The following is a 15,479-nucleotide window of genomic DNA, read 5'->3' as shown; positions in this document are numbered from 1 at the left end:
CTGCTATCTTCTGTTCTAATATTATTGAACCCATACTGCCTTCTCATTTGCCCTTCAGAATATCTTCTCTTTATTTGCATGTTATAAGTGTCAAGCTTACAGCCTTATAATTTCCTCAACATTCTTGCTCCTTCTCTCTCTCTCTGTCTTGAACAACATGTCAGACAGGCTTGCTTCTAGCTTTCCTGTGTAACCCTTTCAATCCTTAAAAAAAGAAAAATCGTAAAAACGATTGCCATTTGCATGCAAATTATAGTTCTGTTCTTTTAACATCCAGGGATAAATCTCTTTCTGTAATGGGCATTTATTGATTATAATTTTGTCATAAGCTTAGCTTATTAAATGACTTTCTTTGCTGAATCTGTACAGGATAATGCACACATAGCCTGTGTCATTTTCAGTGTTTAGAGGCTTAGCATCCCTTGTAAATACATTTATGAAATATTCATTTGAACTTCAGCTATGTTATTATCCTCTGTGATTTCAATTCCAATTTTCTTCCAAAATGTTTTTAACTTTTCTCCTAACTGAGCTCTTGTTTTTCTGAGCACTACAGCAGGAAGCAGTGGGTGGAGAAGGAAAGACAGGCAGGTAGCAAAGGATAAAGGAGGGAATCTTTTCCTTCTTTTTTTTTTTTTTTCTTTGTTTACATCATCTGAGAATCAAAGTAACTACAGCTGGAAAAAAAAGGCTGGTACCTTATCTAACATCTGTTCTTCTGCCAGTGCAGACCAGAACACCCCTAGCAGAGTTAGGGATCTCCAGAAGAGTCTACCTCTCTTTTCCTTACCTGACTTTATTTTATCCCGTATCAAGAAAAAAGCAGAATCAATTTCCATTTTACCTGTGCCTAAATTCATATCAAATTATATGTACTAATATCATACACAGTTCTCCCTCTTCTAGGACAAAGGCTTACTATACAGTGGAACAAAACTGCTGTGGGCAAAAGGAGCCCCTTCTGCTGTCAATGCACACACTAGCAGAAGGTGGAAAGTGTTTTGTTGTTTTATTTTCTCTTTTTTATTTTTCCCATGAATGAAACTTTTAGATTTTTCCAGTTATAAATCTGAATTCTTTCAAAGTTTACGGAGAAGCTGAGGAAGCAGTTGGAAGGTGATCAGCACACTGTCCTAGCTCCAGTGTGATTTCATTCCTCCTCTGCCCCATCCACAGCTGGGATTCAAACTTGGGCTTCTCCCACTCAGAACGAGTAATTCAGAGGTTTGGAGGTGCCCATTGTGGGTCTAGAGGATTGTTTTACAACAGATAAACCAGTTGCAAACAACAAAACCAAGTTTGCTTCTTGTTTCAACAAAAAAGACACTTTTTAGCTTTTCAAAATAGATAGCTTTTCAAAGCTAGCTTTCCAAAACTATCTGATCTTTAAGGTCCCTTCCAACTCAAACCACTTTTTGGTTTTATGATTCTAAAATAGCAGACGTATTTCAACTAGCTCTTACAGTAGGAAGGCAAGCTTCTAGCTGTAGGTCACTTGAGTCCTACAGCAGAAAACCACCTGGCACAGCTGGCTTTTGAAAAGGATCACCTGCAGGTCCCCAGCATGTTTCTCTTCTGGACATGGTACGGGTCAGCAGTTTTGACCGAAGCACGAACCCTCACTTAAAGAATTTGCATGAGCTTAAATCCGTGTCAAAATCAGATCCTAAGACCAACAAATCCTGGAATTTGTTCCTTTATCCCCACAATTTGTTGATTTTCTGTGAAAAGCCCTTTGTAGGGATACATGAAACTTTTTCAGATCTGAACAAATACTTGGCTCAGTAGTGAAGGAGATGGTATTGGAATGTAAACATACTTTATGTCTTATGCTTTATTGACATGTAATGGCATATACTTTATATTCAGATCTTAATGGTGCATGGCTAGCTGCTTTCCTATATGGCTCTCTCTGACAAAAAAAATATAATAATCCACTTGTTGATATTTATTTGGCAATATTTATAGAAGTCTTAACTCATGAGATCTAATTAAAATACTATGGGATGTGTGTTCTGCTTGAATTGGTGCCCTATGAATTGGCTGTTGTCTTTCCTCTATGCCAAAACAATGTCATAAGAACATAAACTGCTTGAACTGAGCATGAAAAAATGGCTGAAATTTGAGTAATTCAACTGATTATCTTTTTATCTCCTTAAAAAAAAAAAAAACCTGATTCTTTTATTAACAGAATATCTTTAAATGGATAAATGATTTACATCAAATAAATGTACTCTATAAGTACTCTAGATAAGATTAAAAACTTTTATTCTGATTCCTTTATTGATTCTTTGAGACCATGAAATTACATGCCCTTGTTTCCAGACATGTAAAGTATGCAACTCACAACATTCTCCCTTTTATTTCTTGTAATAATATCACTTTGGGGAGTAAATATTTAACGTATCTTTGCATCTCAAGACAAGAAAGGATCTCTTAACAGCTGTTATTTAATTTCAATTGGAACAAAAGCAAATCAATTTTGACACGAATTTGACCCAACCATCAATGCCCAGAAAGTATCTTGGCTTTCCAGATCAGGGCTTGCTCTGATCCATTTCCTGCTGAGCTAAGGTAATTACTTTGGCACTCTTCTCTTTCCCCATCATTGTGGAGAAGAGATAAAGAAAGATAACTGTAAATGTAACAGAAACATAAGCATGAAAAATCCTGTGGCAAACATTTTTAATGCCTACATATTATTTGCCCTTTTCTCCGTCATATGAAAACTACAGAACCATGATATATTTTGTCATATCGTTGTCATATCAGTTTTTAAAGCATGTGAGTATTCCCTTTCTGATTACAACATTTAGAGTAAGTGTATTTCTAAACAATTTTTTCTTTCACTTGTAGCAATTTGTGAGCAAAAATGTCTGTTTGGAAGCAGATGCATAAGACCAAATGTCTGCGCTTGCAGAAGTGGCTACACTGGCTCAGCATGTGAAAAGAAGGTAAGGTATCAGCCAAAACCATTGGATTCTTATAGTAAGGAGGACAAAAATAGCTGAATGTAACTGAAATAGTTTACAGGAAAAGTTCTTGATAACCTTATGAAATACGTAAATAAGGTTATAAAGGAGTTTAAAGGAAGTTTAATGACCACTAAGCTGCCGAACTAACCCCATATACAAGTTCTGCATGTAATAGTTTAATACTTCAGACATAAACATACAAAAGCTGTGTCTACTTTGATAGTGAGGGTCATCCTTAATACAGTTCTTCTGTCCAAAGCCACTAAGCATCTGCACAGTAAACAATTCTCCTGGCTAGGGCTGGATCTGCCTCTCTCCTCCAAGTAACTTCCTTAGAGGCTCTTTTCCACGTGAGCTCTCCCAGCCTCTTTTGTTGCCTGCTGCTCCACCACCAAACAGGTGCTCAAACATGCTCAAACAGAGCCACGGGGACTAAATCCCTGCACCCTTTCAACGGGAATGACAGACGCTTGAGTGAGTGCCACTTTTTTTCATAACCTGCATGACCTTTTTCTCAGAGAATCTTCTCCCTTCCACAGTCACAAACATCCAAAACATTTCATATGATTGCCACTGTCAGGGGCCACATTTCTAGGCCACAGTCATTTCCTGCAACTGAAACCCTACCCCACTCCAGTGGCCCGATTTTCCCAGTCCCCAGCTTTCAAAAGGGCAGGTTGGCCTCTCATTTACCTGTACACAAAGGCCAGGGGAAAAAAAATCAACATATTTTCATTTCAATTACATTATGCATTAGAGATAGCATGAAAATCTATTCAGATAGTCACTTTATTCTGCTAATGATAATTAGATTTTAATATCATAATTAAAGTTCTATATGGATTTTCTTAACAAGTACATCTCCACACTAAATTACAGCTCCTATATCAATAGTGAAATGCAGCTGATGTAGATAAGATGAGTAAGCGTTTCAATTTTCTATATATATGTATAAAATCTATCAAACAGGTTGGCTGTAGAATATGAAAAGATGGTGTGCTTTTTATCAAATAATTAACAGAGGAAGAATTGATACAGGAATAAGGATGCAAGAATAACTCCAAGATAAACTGGAGCTGTTGTCTGCAGGTGTTTATATCCAAGGGACATTTTCTTGGGAGGTCAAGAGTTGCCCTTTTTGATAAACCAGACAAGGATTAGCAGGATTGTTTTAGAGCACTATTCTAGGTGTGAATGTGTGAAGTATGATATTTGTCAGTTCACAAATGAAGTGGAACTCTGTTGCACTTCACAGAAAATATTAAATCAAATACCAGGCTTCCTTTTACACATGAATAAACTATTACACAGTAAATCAGTCCTGAAAGAAAAAGAAGGTGGGAAAAGACTTTGCATATTATGTAAGCCCAAAATGCCAAGCCATCAATGAAACATGTAAACACATGGGTCTCACTAGCAATGATTCATCTCACATTTTTTTAGGACTGTTTGAAGCACTCTTTCAGTTTCATGGCTTATCCTGCAGAAATACTGATTGGTTGCACTGATGTGAACATGCATTGCTTTGATGTGAGGAAGAAACCATTCTAAATAAAAAAGAATTAACAGGTTTCCTTCAGTCTGCAAGCATTGCTTAGAGCTAGAATCAAAGTTAGTAATAAAACTGGTGGATTTAATGGCATCTAGTTTAAATTACATGGCTATATGCAACCAAATAAGCTACACCTCCAAAAAAGTCAAAATTACAAGAGATTAAAATACAGAAGCTTATTTACTAGCATGGATTATAGTAGATTGTGAACACAAGGGTTTTTTACACATATTACTGTAGAGATGTTGGGATGATAGGCCTTCCAAGAGTTAATTTATTGGACTGGATCGGGTATAAGTGAACAATTTGATCAGGCTTTAATCAATTTCTTCTCCAAACCTGTCAACTGTGGAAATTTCATAATTTATCTAAGTAATTTGTTGAAGTATTTAACTACATTATTAGACCACATTGTTGTTTTTCCTAACACTGGACATCAACCCACTCTGTTACAAGTAAAACTGATACTCCTTGGGGTAACCTTGGTGGATATGGAGAAAAGTCATCACAGTTCTTTTAGTAACAACATTTACAGATTTGAAGAAACTGAAATCTTCCCTGCCTAATTTTCTCTCATTTTCCTAAACTCAACCAACCAAGCATCAAACACATTTCTCTGTTGCTCCTGTCTAAGCTCTCGCATGTTTCTCCCCACCCTTTCTGAAGCACTGCGGCTGGGTCCCAGCACTGCCAAGCACCCAGTAACTGCCTCCCCGTGGGGCTCCGAGAATCTCGTTAATACTTTTACAGCAGGAGATTTACCTTTTTCTGCTACAGCACTGCAACTAGCTCAGCTGTTCCATGCTGTTGATACCTTATCACTTGTTTCCCATTTGGCATCTGTGTGGTTGACTTTTCCTTTGTAAGCACCGTCTTTATTGTCTTTACTTAATTCTGTCTTATGCATTTCCAACTGTTTCACCCATTTATCAAAAAAAATTTCATTCTAAGCCTGCTTGCACTGTCTCCAAATGTGATATTTTTCACAAACGTGGCATCTCATTGCCTAAGATATTAATTAAAGTAGTGAATAGTAGAAAAATCAGGGTTTATATGTACCCACATTGACAACAAACTATTGATAAAATTATTTTTTGATAATGCTTCTCAGACAGGCCTACCCCCTTACTTTGTTCATCTGACCCAGACTTATTGGCGTGATTATCTGCACCAACTCAGAAGCCACCACAAAATAAAAATGTATCTGCTTATACTGGCTAGAGTGGCTGCTAACCATATTTTGCTTAAGGGGCTTATAAGCTGATTATTTATTGATTTGTCTTAGTGTCTTTCCAGATGCCAACTTAGTTTGAATCTTTGGCTGTCATTCTCTTGCTTCTCCTGTTTTTCTCATCTAAAGATATATATTACGTTTATTGGGACTATTTCTGTCCTTCAGGACTACATAGAGCTAATCACTGCTGGTTCAAAAACCACATCTTTAAGTACACTGGGGTGAACCCTATGAGGCCCCACTGACCTGGATAAGCTGTTTCATGTAAAACTCCTCTTACACGCTAAGAGTTTCCATATGGTGAGTTAATGCACAGTAGCTGGAATACTATAAATTTAAATCCCAGTTTATTGCCCAGTCATTTAACCTTGTAAACAGGCCCTAAATCTGACTTTCCTGAATCTAAATATTCACTTCCTTCCATACTCTTCCTTGAATTCCTATTCCCTTGCTAATTCTGATCACGTTAAGCCTTTTGTCACATTTAACCTTTCTTTGAAGACTGCAGAAAAGGCACTGAACACGTTAGCCTTGCCTGTGTCATCTGCAATCCTCTCCTCTTAGATTTACCACCATGTTTTGCTATGGGAGTTAAAATTCTTGCTTTGCTCTGCTTCTGTAATGAATCTTCAAATAGTGGGAAAAATACAGTAGCAGTGGCCTGCAAAATTTGTCAAAAAAAGTGGATTAAATTGGAGCTGGGCAGCCTCTTCCCTTCCCCCAGTAGCAGCTGACAAGGGATGCTCTAGGTGACTTCACCTGCAGCTAACTCAGTCTTGTCAGCCTCCCTTTCCTGGGGAAGGAGATGCAATGTAATTACCCTTTTTCCAGTTCAGAAGAGTGATTTCCTCCTTTGAACTTCATTTCTGGTCTTAACTTAGTCTCACAAAATTAGAGTGAAAGATTCATTTTAGCAATATATTTTTCAGAGTATAGGCTGAACACACTAAGAAGATAGATACAGGGAGCTGGAAATAAAAAGCTTCGCTGCAGAACTCCTTTTTTCTACAAACTAAACAGCGTCTGGAGTCTGGTTTTGCCAGTGCATTTGGAAAAGCTGGGCTGCCCATATTTGTTTAATAAAGTTATTCCCATTTCTCTGCTGTAATCTTTGGTATAGTTCCCTTTCGTGCAGTTAAAATTCCTGGAGGAACAATATACATTTTCCCAAATTATTCATCATCTACCTCCTAGTTCTCACATCTATATTGCCAAGTGATTTGCAATTCATTTTCTGACATTTTTGGTTTACTTTGTTTTGGAGTTGTGCTAAACAAAGCCTGCCAAAAGCATTCCTCAGAAGGCTAATGAACTTGCTAGAATAGCAATCACTCTCTTAGAAACCTTTTGCGTATTTTTAATTTGTATTGACTCCTTGAGAGATTCAGATAATTTAGCAAGTTTCATGGCAGACATGAAGACAAATGCTCCTGCTGACTTTTACTTTCAAAAGAGTCATTACAGCCCATTTGTTCATGGCTGGAAGGGATGACCCAGTAAAAACCCAGACTAAACAGGCCTCTTCTCTAGTGGAACCACAGCTACCAAAAACTTTGACATGGGTCCCAAAAGCAACTAAGATAGTCACTGCATCATTTGCACAACAGGGAGCTTTCTAGAAAGATGAAAGGTATATTGTAACTGTTGTCTTATCTGATACCATCGTGTTTTCCTTGTTGTCATTCTTTTCTTTCTAAATGGGTTAAAATAACAGCATTAATTAAGCCAACAAAATTAATTTAAGCTAAACAATGTTATCTGGTCAGATATAAATGGTACCTAATATTACACTATGAGCTATCGTGATGCTGTATTTTCCCAAAAACAGTTTAAAAATTAATGCACTAGACTTGTCTGTCTGTCGAATGTTTATTCTAAGGCATAAAGGTACTGAGAACTCTAGCTCCTGTCAGAAAATAATAATTAAAAAGGCAAACCTTATAGCAGACATTTTTAACACTGGAATTTACCAGTGAATTGAACAGCAACAGGTCATGCATTCCCTACGAATGAATCCAGTGACTTACTTCCAAATATTAAACATACTATTGATTTCAGAACAGCCTGAAAACGCAAGAATTTTTCAAATAAACAATTTCTCATGTTATGCAACATTTGGTGCAGTTACTGACTTCAACATCACTATTACTTTGTTCATGTATACATCGAGAGATGGCAAATCACAAATCACGGTGCTCAAGTTATACGAGCTGCGTTCAGCATCTGTGAATATACAAGCTACTCATCTACAGAGTTTTAGGGAAAAATGGCTTGTGTGTTCTTAAATTTGACAAATAAATGGAAATAATATGAGATAAAAAAGGGAAAGTCATATAAAAGCAGTATGGAGCTACACATTGTGCATGATAGACTATTTGCTTGCTTATTACAAAGGAATGGAAGAGTACACGATTACTTCCTCATCAAATTACTGAATAACTTCAACACATATACTTGTCTGTGTATGCTCATTGTATTCACCCTGAAACTGGAAGGGCAGCATCCAAGACCACTGCAGTTAAATAGACTTGGAAGAACCCAAGAGCCTTAGGTTTGGGTTCTTGCTATTCTGGAGATCTCCATGTATGCTCCATCGTACTGATGACAAAGGCCTGTAAATGGTCTTTAAAGGTTTTAAAGAAATATGGTGTGGTGTCCAGTAAAATGAAAATCTGTAGTGTGTGCAAATAATTCAACACACTCATAACCTCAGAGAAGCTGAAAGCAAGCTTACTAAAATGTTCATTCTGGACTTCTGCTGATGTTTCTCTGAAATAAAAAGATGCTTGCTATATCTTAAGTTTAAACAGGACTTAAGAGAATTACTGATTTGGAAATTACAGTGTTCTTCTCTAGCTCTTTTAAGAGTTTCATGAAGCTTCACAAGAAACCAAAAAGTCTTCTCTGATATGTTTTGACTTCATTTGACATGTTCCTTCACAATGGGGTTTTTGGGTGATCGCACACGTCTGTGTAACAAGAATACTTAGAAATTTCTGTCCTGTTTTGTACTATATATATGTTCCAATGTTTTTTACATGTTTTTACCAAAAGAAAGCAGTACGGGACCTTTGCAGCATTTTATGCTTCATTACACTTCCTATTTTATATATATATATATATATACACATACATATGTATATGCATATACATTTACACACACAAATATATAGATATCTAAAGTACAAATATGTACTTTAGTATAATTATGTATACAGACATATGGAAATGTGTAATATGAGACAGGCATGCACCCACACATTTTTATTTGACCTCAAAAATATTTATTACCCTTCCAGATATTACACACAGTTTTTTCCAGTAAAATAAATCTTTACTCTAACTAAACCTGTCTAAACCCCAGCAGGCACTTGTAGAAGTACCCTCTCTTTTCATATAAAATAAATGTGCCATGTACTATACACAAATAAACAACTGCTTCCTGGATAAATCACTATCAAAAACTAAGGTAAGGTATTTTAGAGTCAAAGAGGGAAGTAACATTTGGATACATGATGCTAATATCAAGGATAACTTGTCATATCAAATACAGATATATCAAGATTAAGGAGCACCTTTCTTCTTGCCCTGAATAATAAATTAGTATCAACATTTTTATGTGCTTTCTAATACAGCTTTCTATAAAACTGCCCTTCAAAATGGGTTCTTAAATCTATGTGCTAGCATAAAATAAAGCTTTTCATATCATCTATTATCTTGTTTTGGGATAAAGAAAATTCACTCATGTATTTAAACCAAGATGATATTCATGGACAACTTCTGCTGTATGAAAATGGGATAAGTGCACTGAAACGTTTTCAGGCAAGAAGCCAACAATCTCCATGCGTTATGCAGAAGTGGCAGAGTGATTTTTTTAAGGCACACCTGCTTTAGATGAAAGAAATTGAATTCCAACTCCATAACTGTCAAGCGCCACCGCAAATAATAGAGCCTAAGCGGAATCATTTCAGCAATATAGCTATTTTCCTGTTGAAGCGATGGAGCAGAAATCAGCCTTAGCTAGATGATATCACTTCATGTGCATGCTTTGGAAACAGTTCCATTCATCATTTCACTGCTTAATCCCTTTCAAAAACATGTTCTTCACTCTCTGGTTAATAAAAACTTTGGTTACCTGAGTCAAAATTGCAAAAAAAATGTGGATTGTAATTTGGCCATAATTACTTAAAAATTCCAAGGAAAATACAGTAACTACGATAAATCATGTGAACCTTGCACATAATATTTCTTACATGACACCACATGCATAAGGCTGTTTCTTCTATATTCCCTTAAGCAGCTGAATACTCATTTCTTTTTTTGCAGCTACCAATAGGATGAAGATAACATAACAGCAGGACAATGAAGACAATCATTTGGGTATTGATAATCCGGCACTGACTGCATTTTTTGTTTGGGAAGATATAGTGTGAAGAAATTGCTAGTTTTCTCCCTTCTGCCCTCATATAATCACACAGAAGAATAAAAAACAGCCACATGTCAATAGAACTAACTTTATTTTCAAAACCTTCTATGGCTAGGCTCAAATTCATGAACTGCAGCTGTAGTGTCACCATCACAATGACTGCTCCTGACCACAATGACATTTTTAAATGATACAGAACATTTACAAAGACTTTTAGTGCCCTGTCGTTCTGCTTTCATGAAAATCATAAGGCATTTATAAACTTCCTCATTTCTTCCCATTTTTTAAACAGGTTTGTTTATTCACAGTCCAGAGAAAAATAAATAAAAAAGATACTGCTCCTACTGAGAGATTTCAGAGACTACCAAGGGAAAGACCTCAATAACATTTAACTAACACTAACTCCAGTTATTATAATTCATCATTCTGCTGAGTAATTGCTAAAGCTAAATGCTTTAGTTTTCTAGGTTGCTAACGTGCCAGCATTTAATTAAGGAGGTATCAATACAATGCCTGTTGAAATGCTGGCATTACTTGCATCTGCACCTGAGTCCTTCCTTGCCCTCAGTTATGGCTATACCTTGCTCCTGAACAAGTCAACTGTTGACATGCTAAAGGTACATGAGTACCCATGTAGCCATCTCACCTTAATCCCTTGAAACATTCCACAAAACTAGTTTTTGAATCATAACATAGATGCTTACTGAAATGCTGGGAAATCTAGATGCTCTCGAAAAGACATATTCTAATTTGAAAATTCAGATGATTATTTTTAGATTTTTTGCCTCACCTTACAGTGGCTAAAAGATGAGTAGCTTTTTAGATCTGGGTGCTTCATCACACAATGTGGCACTGCCATGGGATGTGATGGAGAGGTGGCAGAAAACCCAGAGAAGAGATGGAAGGAGTGCAAGGAAGGGAATAAGGAAACCGATTGTAAGTTAACTTGGAAAAAAGGGTTTTAAACTGTCACCACAGACAACTTTCAAGTTCAGTAAGGTAAAACCCAAACGATCTTCTGGGCATTCATGCTATCTTTACATTTCTCTTACTGGAAGATTCAGAGCAACTGTAGATCAAAACCTATGTGCCTTGATGCAGGAATACAGGAGTTCTGACATTCCCTCACTCTTCCAGAAGTAACTTAAAGCGAACAATCACACAAGTAAGGATTTTTTGATTGAACCTTCAGGGCTGCAACAGTAACTAGATGTAAGATTTGATCTGACCCTTGCTGTCAATTTATAAGAATAAAAAATACTGACTCTAAGACCTTAGAATACTGCAAATTAAGTGATGAAAAAGCTAGGAAAACTGGCAGTACTAACTCACAGAAACATTCCTCCTCTCTTTTGCCCAGCTCATAATAGTGGCTTTTTTTTTTTTTCTCCATGGCTAACTTTGTATATAGCAAAATGCTTTTAAATGTATCCATTCTAATTTCCAATAAATGGTTTTATATTATTTGTTTCTGAAGTCTTGCTTTTCATTTTATGTTAGGAGTAAGTCCAATATAAGTAGTTTCCCAAATGCAAATATATATAAACATACATATATATGTGTGTGTATATATTTGTATGTATATATATACATATATATATATAATTATGCTTGCCCCAGTCCTTGCAAGTTTCTTACTAAATCACCATTAAGTTGAAGGACCAGTCTTCAAATATATGTGCTATATTAAGAAAAAAAAAAAAAAGTCTTAATTCCATACGGATCTAGACCGCAATTAGTAATGCTAATATGAATTTAAGTTTTTAGCATTCACATTAACAGTTCCAGGAAGACATTAATACTAGAACAGAACGTTGGCACCAGATAAGTATCTACAAGATTAAATTTAGCGTGGCAATTATGGTTTTCTTGAAGTACAGATCCAATCAATAAAAAAGATTTCTATTACCTTGCCTCCATAATGTCTACAAGAGACAGTGCTAATGAACAAAATCCCTTGCCAAGATTGGATTTGAAAGCCTAAAACAGCTTTCAGTGCCTTATAGCTTCTTACTGTATTTCTAGGAGTGACTATTTAGGACAATGTACATCCCATCTATTTTTAGAAAATTAGCAAGTTCTTTTGCATCCTTGAGGATAGCTTATGCATGCTTTTAAAACAGAAACAATTGATGATAGGCAGCAACACTCAGGTCGCTATCTGACATCAGACTGCAGATAACCTACAGGTATGTACCGTACTTTCACAGACCACATCAGTGTAACTCTCCTTTCCAAGGATGAATTTCTATACTGCTCCTTTTCTCTTAGCCACTTCAGCACTTCACTGTTTTTCTTCCCCTGACTGTTCAAGATGCTTTGCTAAGAAGCCACCAGATATGGCAATGGCTGCATTCTTTCTTAACTTGAGCTTTAAGCATGATATAGAATAATGTAAGAGATGTATATGTTAAAAAAAAAAAAAAAAAAAAGTTACATTTTACAAGATTTACAAGTAGAATTTTACAGGTGTTTTACAACTTATTGGACAATAACCAATCAGGATATTTCTTGCAAATACATTGTCTTATTTTTTTCTAAACTTTCCCCTATAAGCCATTCCTCTAATTGTTATATGTCCACAAGGACTGTAAGGAGCTTAAGGCAGGAGCCACTCTTATTAATTGCACTCTACCAACAAAAGGTACCAGGCCTTGTTACTTATAGTTCTAAGTTATTTACTTCTAGCTCGTAATTATCATCATGACTTCTAATACACTCTGTTTGCTGAAGACTTATTTCAAAATCCTGTTAAACCCTCAAATAAATTGAAATAAATTGAGCACAATAAATCATGATCTCTTGTTATGCGAATAACAAACAGAAGCATTAGGCAGAAGGGGGGGTGTTTTGTTTGTTTTGTTTTGTTTTTGCTAAATGTAAACATTTTTAAGAGCACAATCATTGGCAGATTTAACTCATTCATGCCTTATAATATTCACGTAGATGTTCAAACATTAAGGCAATGGCTATATTGTTTTTGAATTTTCATTGGTTTTGTTTTCAAAATAGAACATGACGCTAATGTTTTTTCTGCCAGAAAGCAGGAGACTGCAACAAGTACGAAGGAGTTAATTTTTGTACCTAGTCATCATTATTAACCTTTGCCAAAAAGATGGGGGAGAGGGGCTATATGCATCAGTGCTGAAAACCTCCTAGAAATTGCTATGAAGCAAACACTTTTAAAGAGAAAATATCCATGCTAGCTGGCATTTCAGCAGAAAAAAAATATTATATTCTTCTTCTCATATAAAAGGGCTTTTTTTCTCACATTAGGAAGTGGAGTTGAAAGAAGTGAATCTACTCCCTGAAGTATGGTAGGTGGATACTGCATCTTAATTCCTTTTAGAGTGAGAAGAAGAGCTCCAGAAATGTGCCACTTTCAGGGGCCTGCAAGATGTAATTCCTTGGTCTATCCATAAACAAGTACAGCAGTGGCTAAACAACAGAAGCCACTAATCTTGTCCTAGAGAGACCACCCAGAAGAGAGGGAAGCGTGGCCTGGTCTCTATGTGTGTTTAATGCTTCGTCCCCCTGCCAGAAAACCCCGTTCCACATGGATCACTGAGAAAACAGCAGATGATGGATTGAGACGAGTACATTTTTGGGCTCAATTCAAGCTGGTGACATATTGGGAGGGCCTGCCAACCTATATATCATGTCCCAGATGAAAAAGACTTTACAATACTCCACATACATAAATAAACAAACAGAATTATTCAGAAAATTATTTTCACTTTAAATAATTTAACTACAAAAGCTGTAGAGCATGACATGCTCTGTGGGCATAATACGACATCTTTATGCTCAATTAAATTTTTAACATTAATATCATTTGGAGAAGGAGTAGGCAAACATGATTATACATGGTATGCGTAACAATATGTACCTCTAAGATTATAGTTTATACTTCTGCGAAGTAATTCACAGAAGCTCTGAGGATGAGCTGTCACATTCAAAATTAATGTTCGTTATTAAGAACAAGCTTTTGTTGTCACAGCACGTGAAAACTAGAGCTCTAGATCTGACTCTCAGGCACTGGTGAGGCAGGCTGAGAACAAGAAGGTGGTCTCAGCCTTACAGGCCGTGAGCTAACGTCACTCTTGCTCCCATGCTTCTAACAGCTGACATCTGGGAGACTTGGCATTAGGCCAGTCTCCCCTAGGAAGAGGAAAGCACGGCACAGATTCAGCGTGTGATTAAGTTAAGCAGGCTGTAAGCCCAGGGCTGGGAGCAGATGCAGGTAGGCGAGCACACAGGAGCTCCTCCTGCAGAGCGGCCTGCAGGCCCAGCCCTGGGAAGGCAGGCTCCCCAGGCTTCGGTGTCGGCCTCCCTGACCTAAGCCTTGTGGCTCAGGTTCATTCTGCCTCTGCTCTCCTAAATCTCATTTTCTTCCAGTCTGACTCCCAGACAACTCAGTTCCAAATTAGACACTGGGCTCTTCAGGCTTGGAAGGACCATGTCTTCCCTCCGCCCTGGTGCTGGAGCCTCTCCATCCACACCTCCCAAGCCCCTCCAGTGGCTCAAACAAAAGACAGAAGGTGATTCCAAGGAAAAACCCTCACCAGACAAATTCTCAATCTGAACCAGAATCAACTTTTATCCTAATGATCATAATTTTGTCAAAAATGTTTGCACTAACTACTCTCTAAATTTTACTCTTCTGTCATGATAGCGTTCCCAATGGGATCAGCCAATTTTCCAGCTGATTTCTTTGATGCCTGGAAGACTTTTCTTTGTGTGTAGGGTTTCAGTTTCAGTTTCAACATGTAACTTGCTGGCATTATTACTGTCACAAGGAGGTAGGAATTACTGTTGTGAAAAGCTTAATGAGAGAATACAGATGCTTTTAATCAGTTTGCTTTAAAGAGAGAAGAAGGAAACACTTCAGGTCTGCACTCAGGTCTCCTTTTCTCCTTTCTTTTTTCCCCCAAAGCAGACTTGGGCATGCATTACTCGTGATTGATTTATAAGACTACTGGTGTTGTCAGGGGTATGTGTCAGGTGTAAAAGATTTGTCCTAATGGGGTAGCAAAACTACATTAACTGATTCAAAACCTGCATGCCATCCCGATACTCTTGATGTACCAAGCCACCAGAGGTTACCACAAACATCAATGTACATGTGTCCAAGAGAGTACAGCCAAGCGTTTGTGATCACCAAACCTGGTTATTTGCTGGCTCAAAATGAAGCAGTCTGTCTGTTTAATAACACTAGCCGCTATCAACCTAACACTTTCATTCACTCTTTAATACAGGGACTATTTCAAAATCTTTCTCCTGCTATTAAAA

At 37.0% G+C, this 15,479-nt stretch overlaps 1 protein-coding gene across 2 annotated transcripts in view; it reads left to right on the top strand.

Annotated features, from left to right (window-relative positions):
• Window positions 1-11,649, top strand: part of LOC308198226 (von Willebrand factor D and EGF domain-containing protein-like) — a 178,457-nt gene extending 166,808 nt beyond the window's left edge. The window contains exons 28-29 of one of the 2 annotated variants that reach the window (XM_080600292.1): window positions 2,857-2,954; window positions 10,088-11,649. In XM_080600292.1, the coding sequence (XP_080456418.1) occupies window positions 2,857-2,954; window positions 10,088-10,102 (113 nt within the window). In that variant the 3' untranslated portion in view covers window positions 10,103-11,649. Of the gene's footprint in view, window positions 1-2,856; window positions 9,860-10,087 lie in introns of those variants that run through there. The other variant, XM_080600291.1, reaches the window with a different exon arrangement.
• The last annotated feature ends 3,830 nt before the right edge of the window (window positions 11,650-15,479 follow it).

This window comes from Anser brachyrhynchus (assembly GCF_964034855.1).
Source record: "Anser brachyrhynchus genome assembly, chromosome: 7".
Taxonomy (NCBI): Eukaryota; Metazoa; Chordata; class Aves; order Anseriformes; family Anatidae; genus Anser; species Anser brachyrhynchus.
The sequence above is the reverse complement of the archived record's forward strand: the minus strand, read 5'-3'. Positions and strand labels throughout refer to the sequence as shown.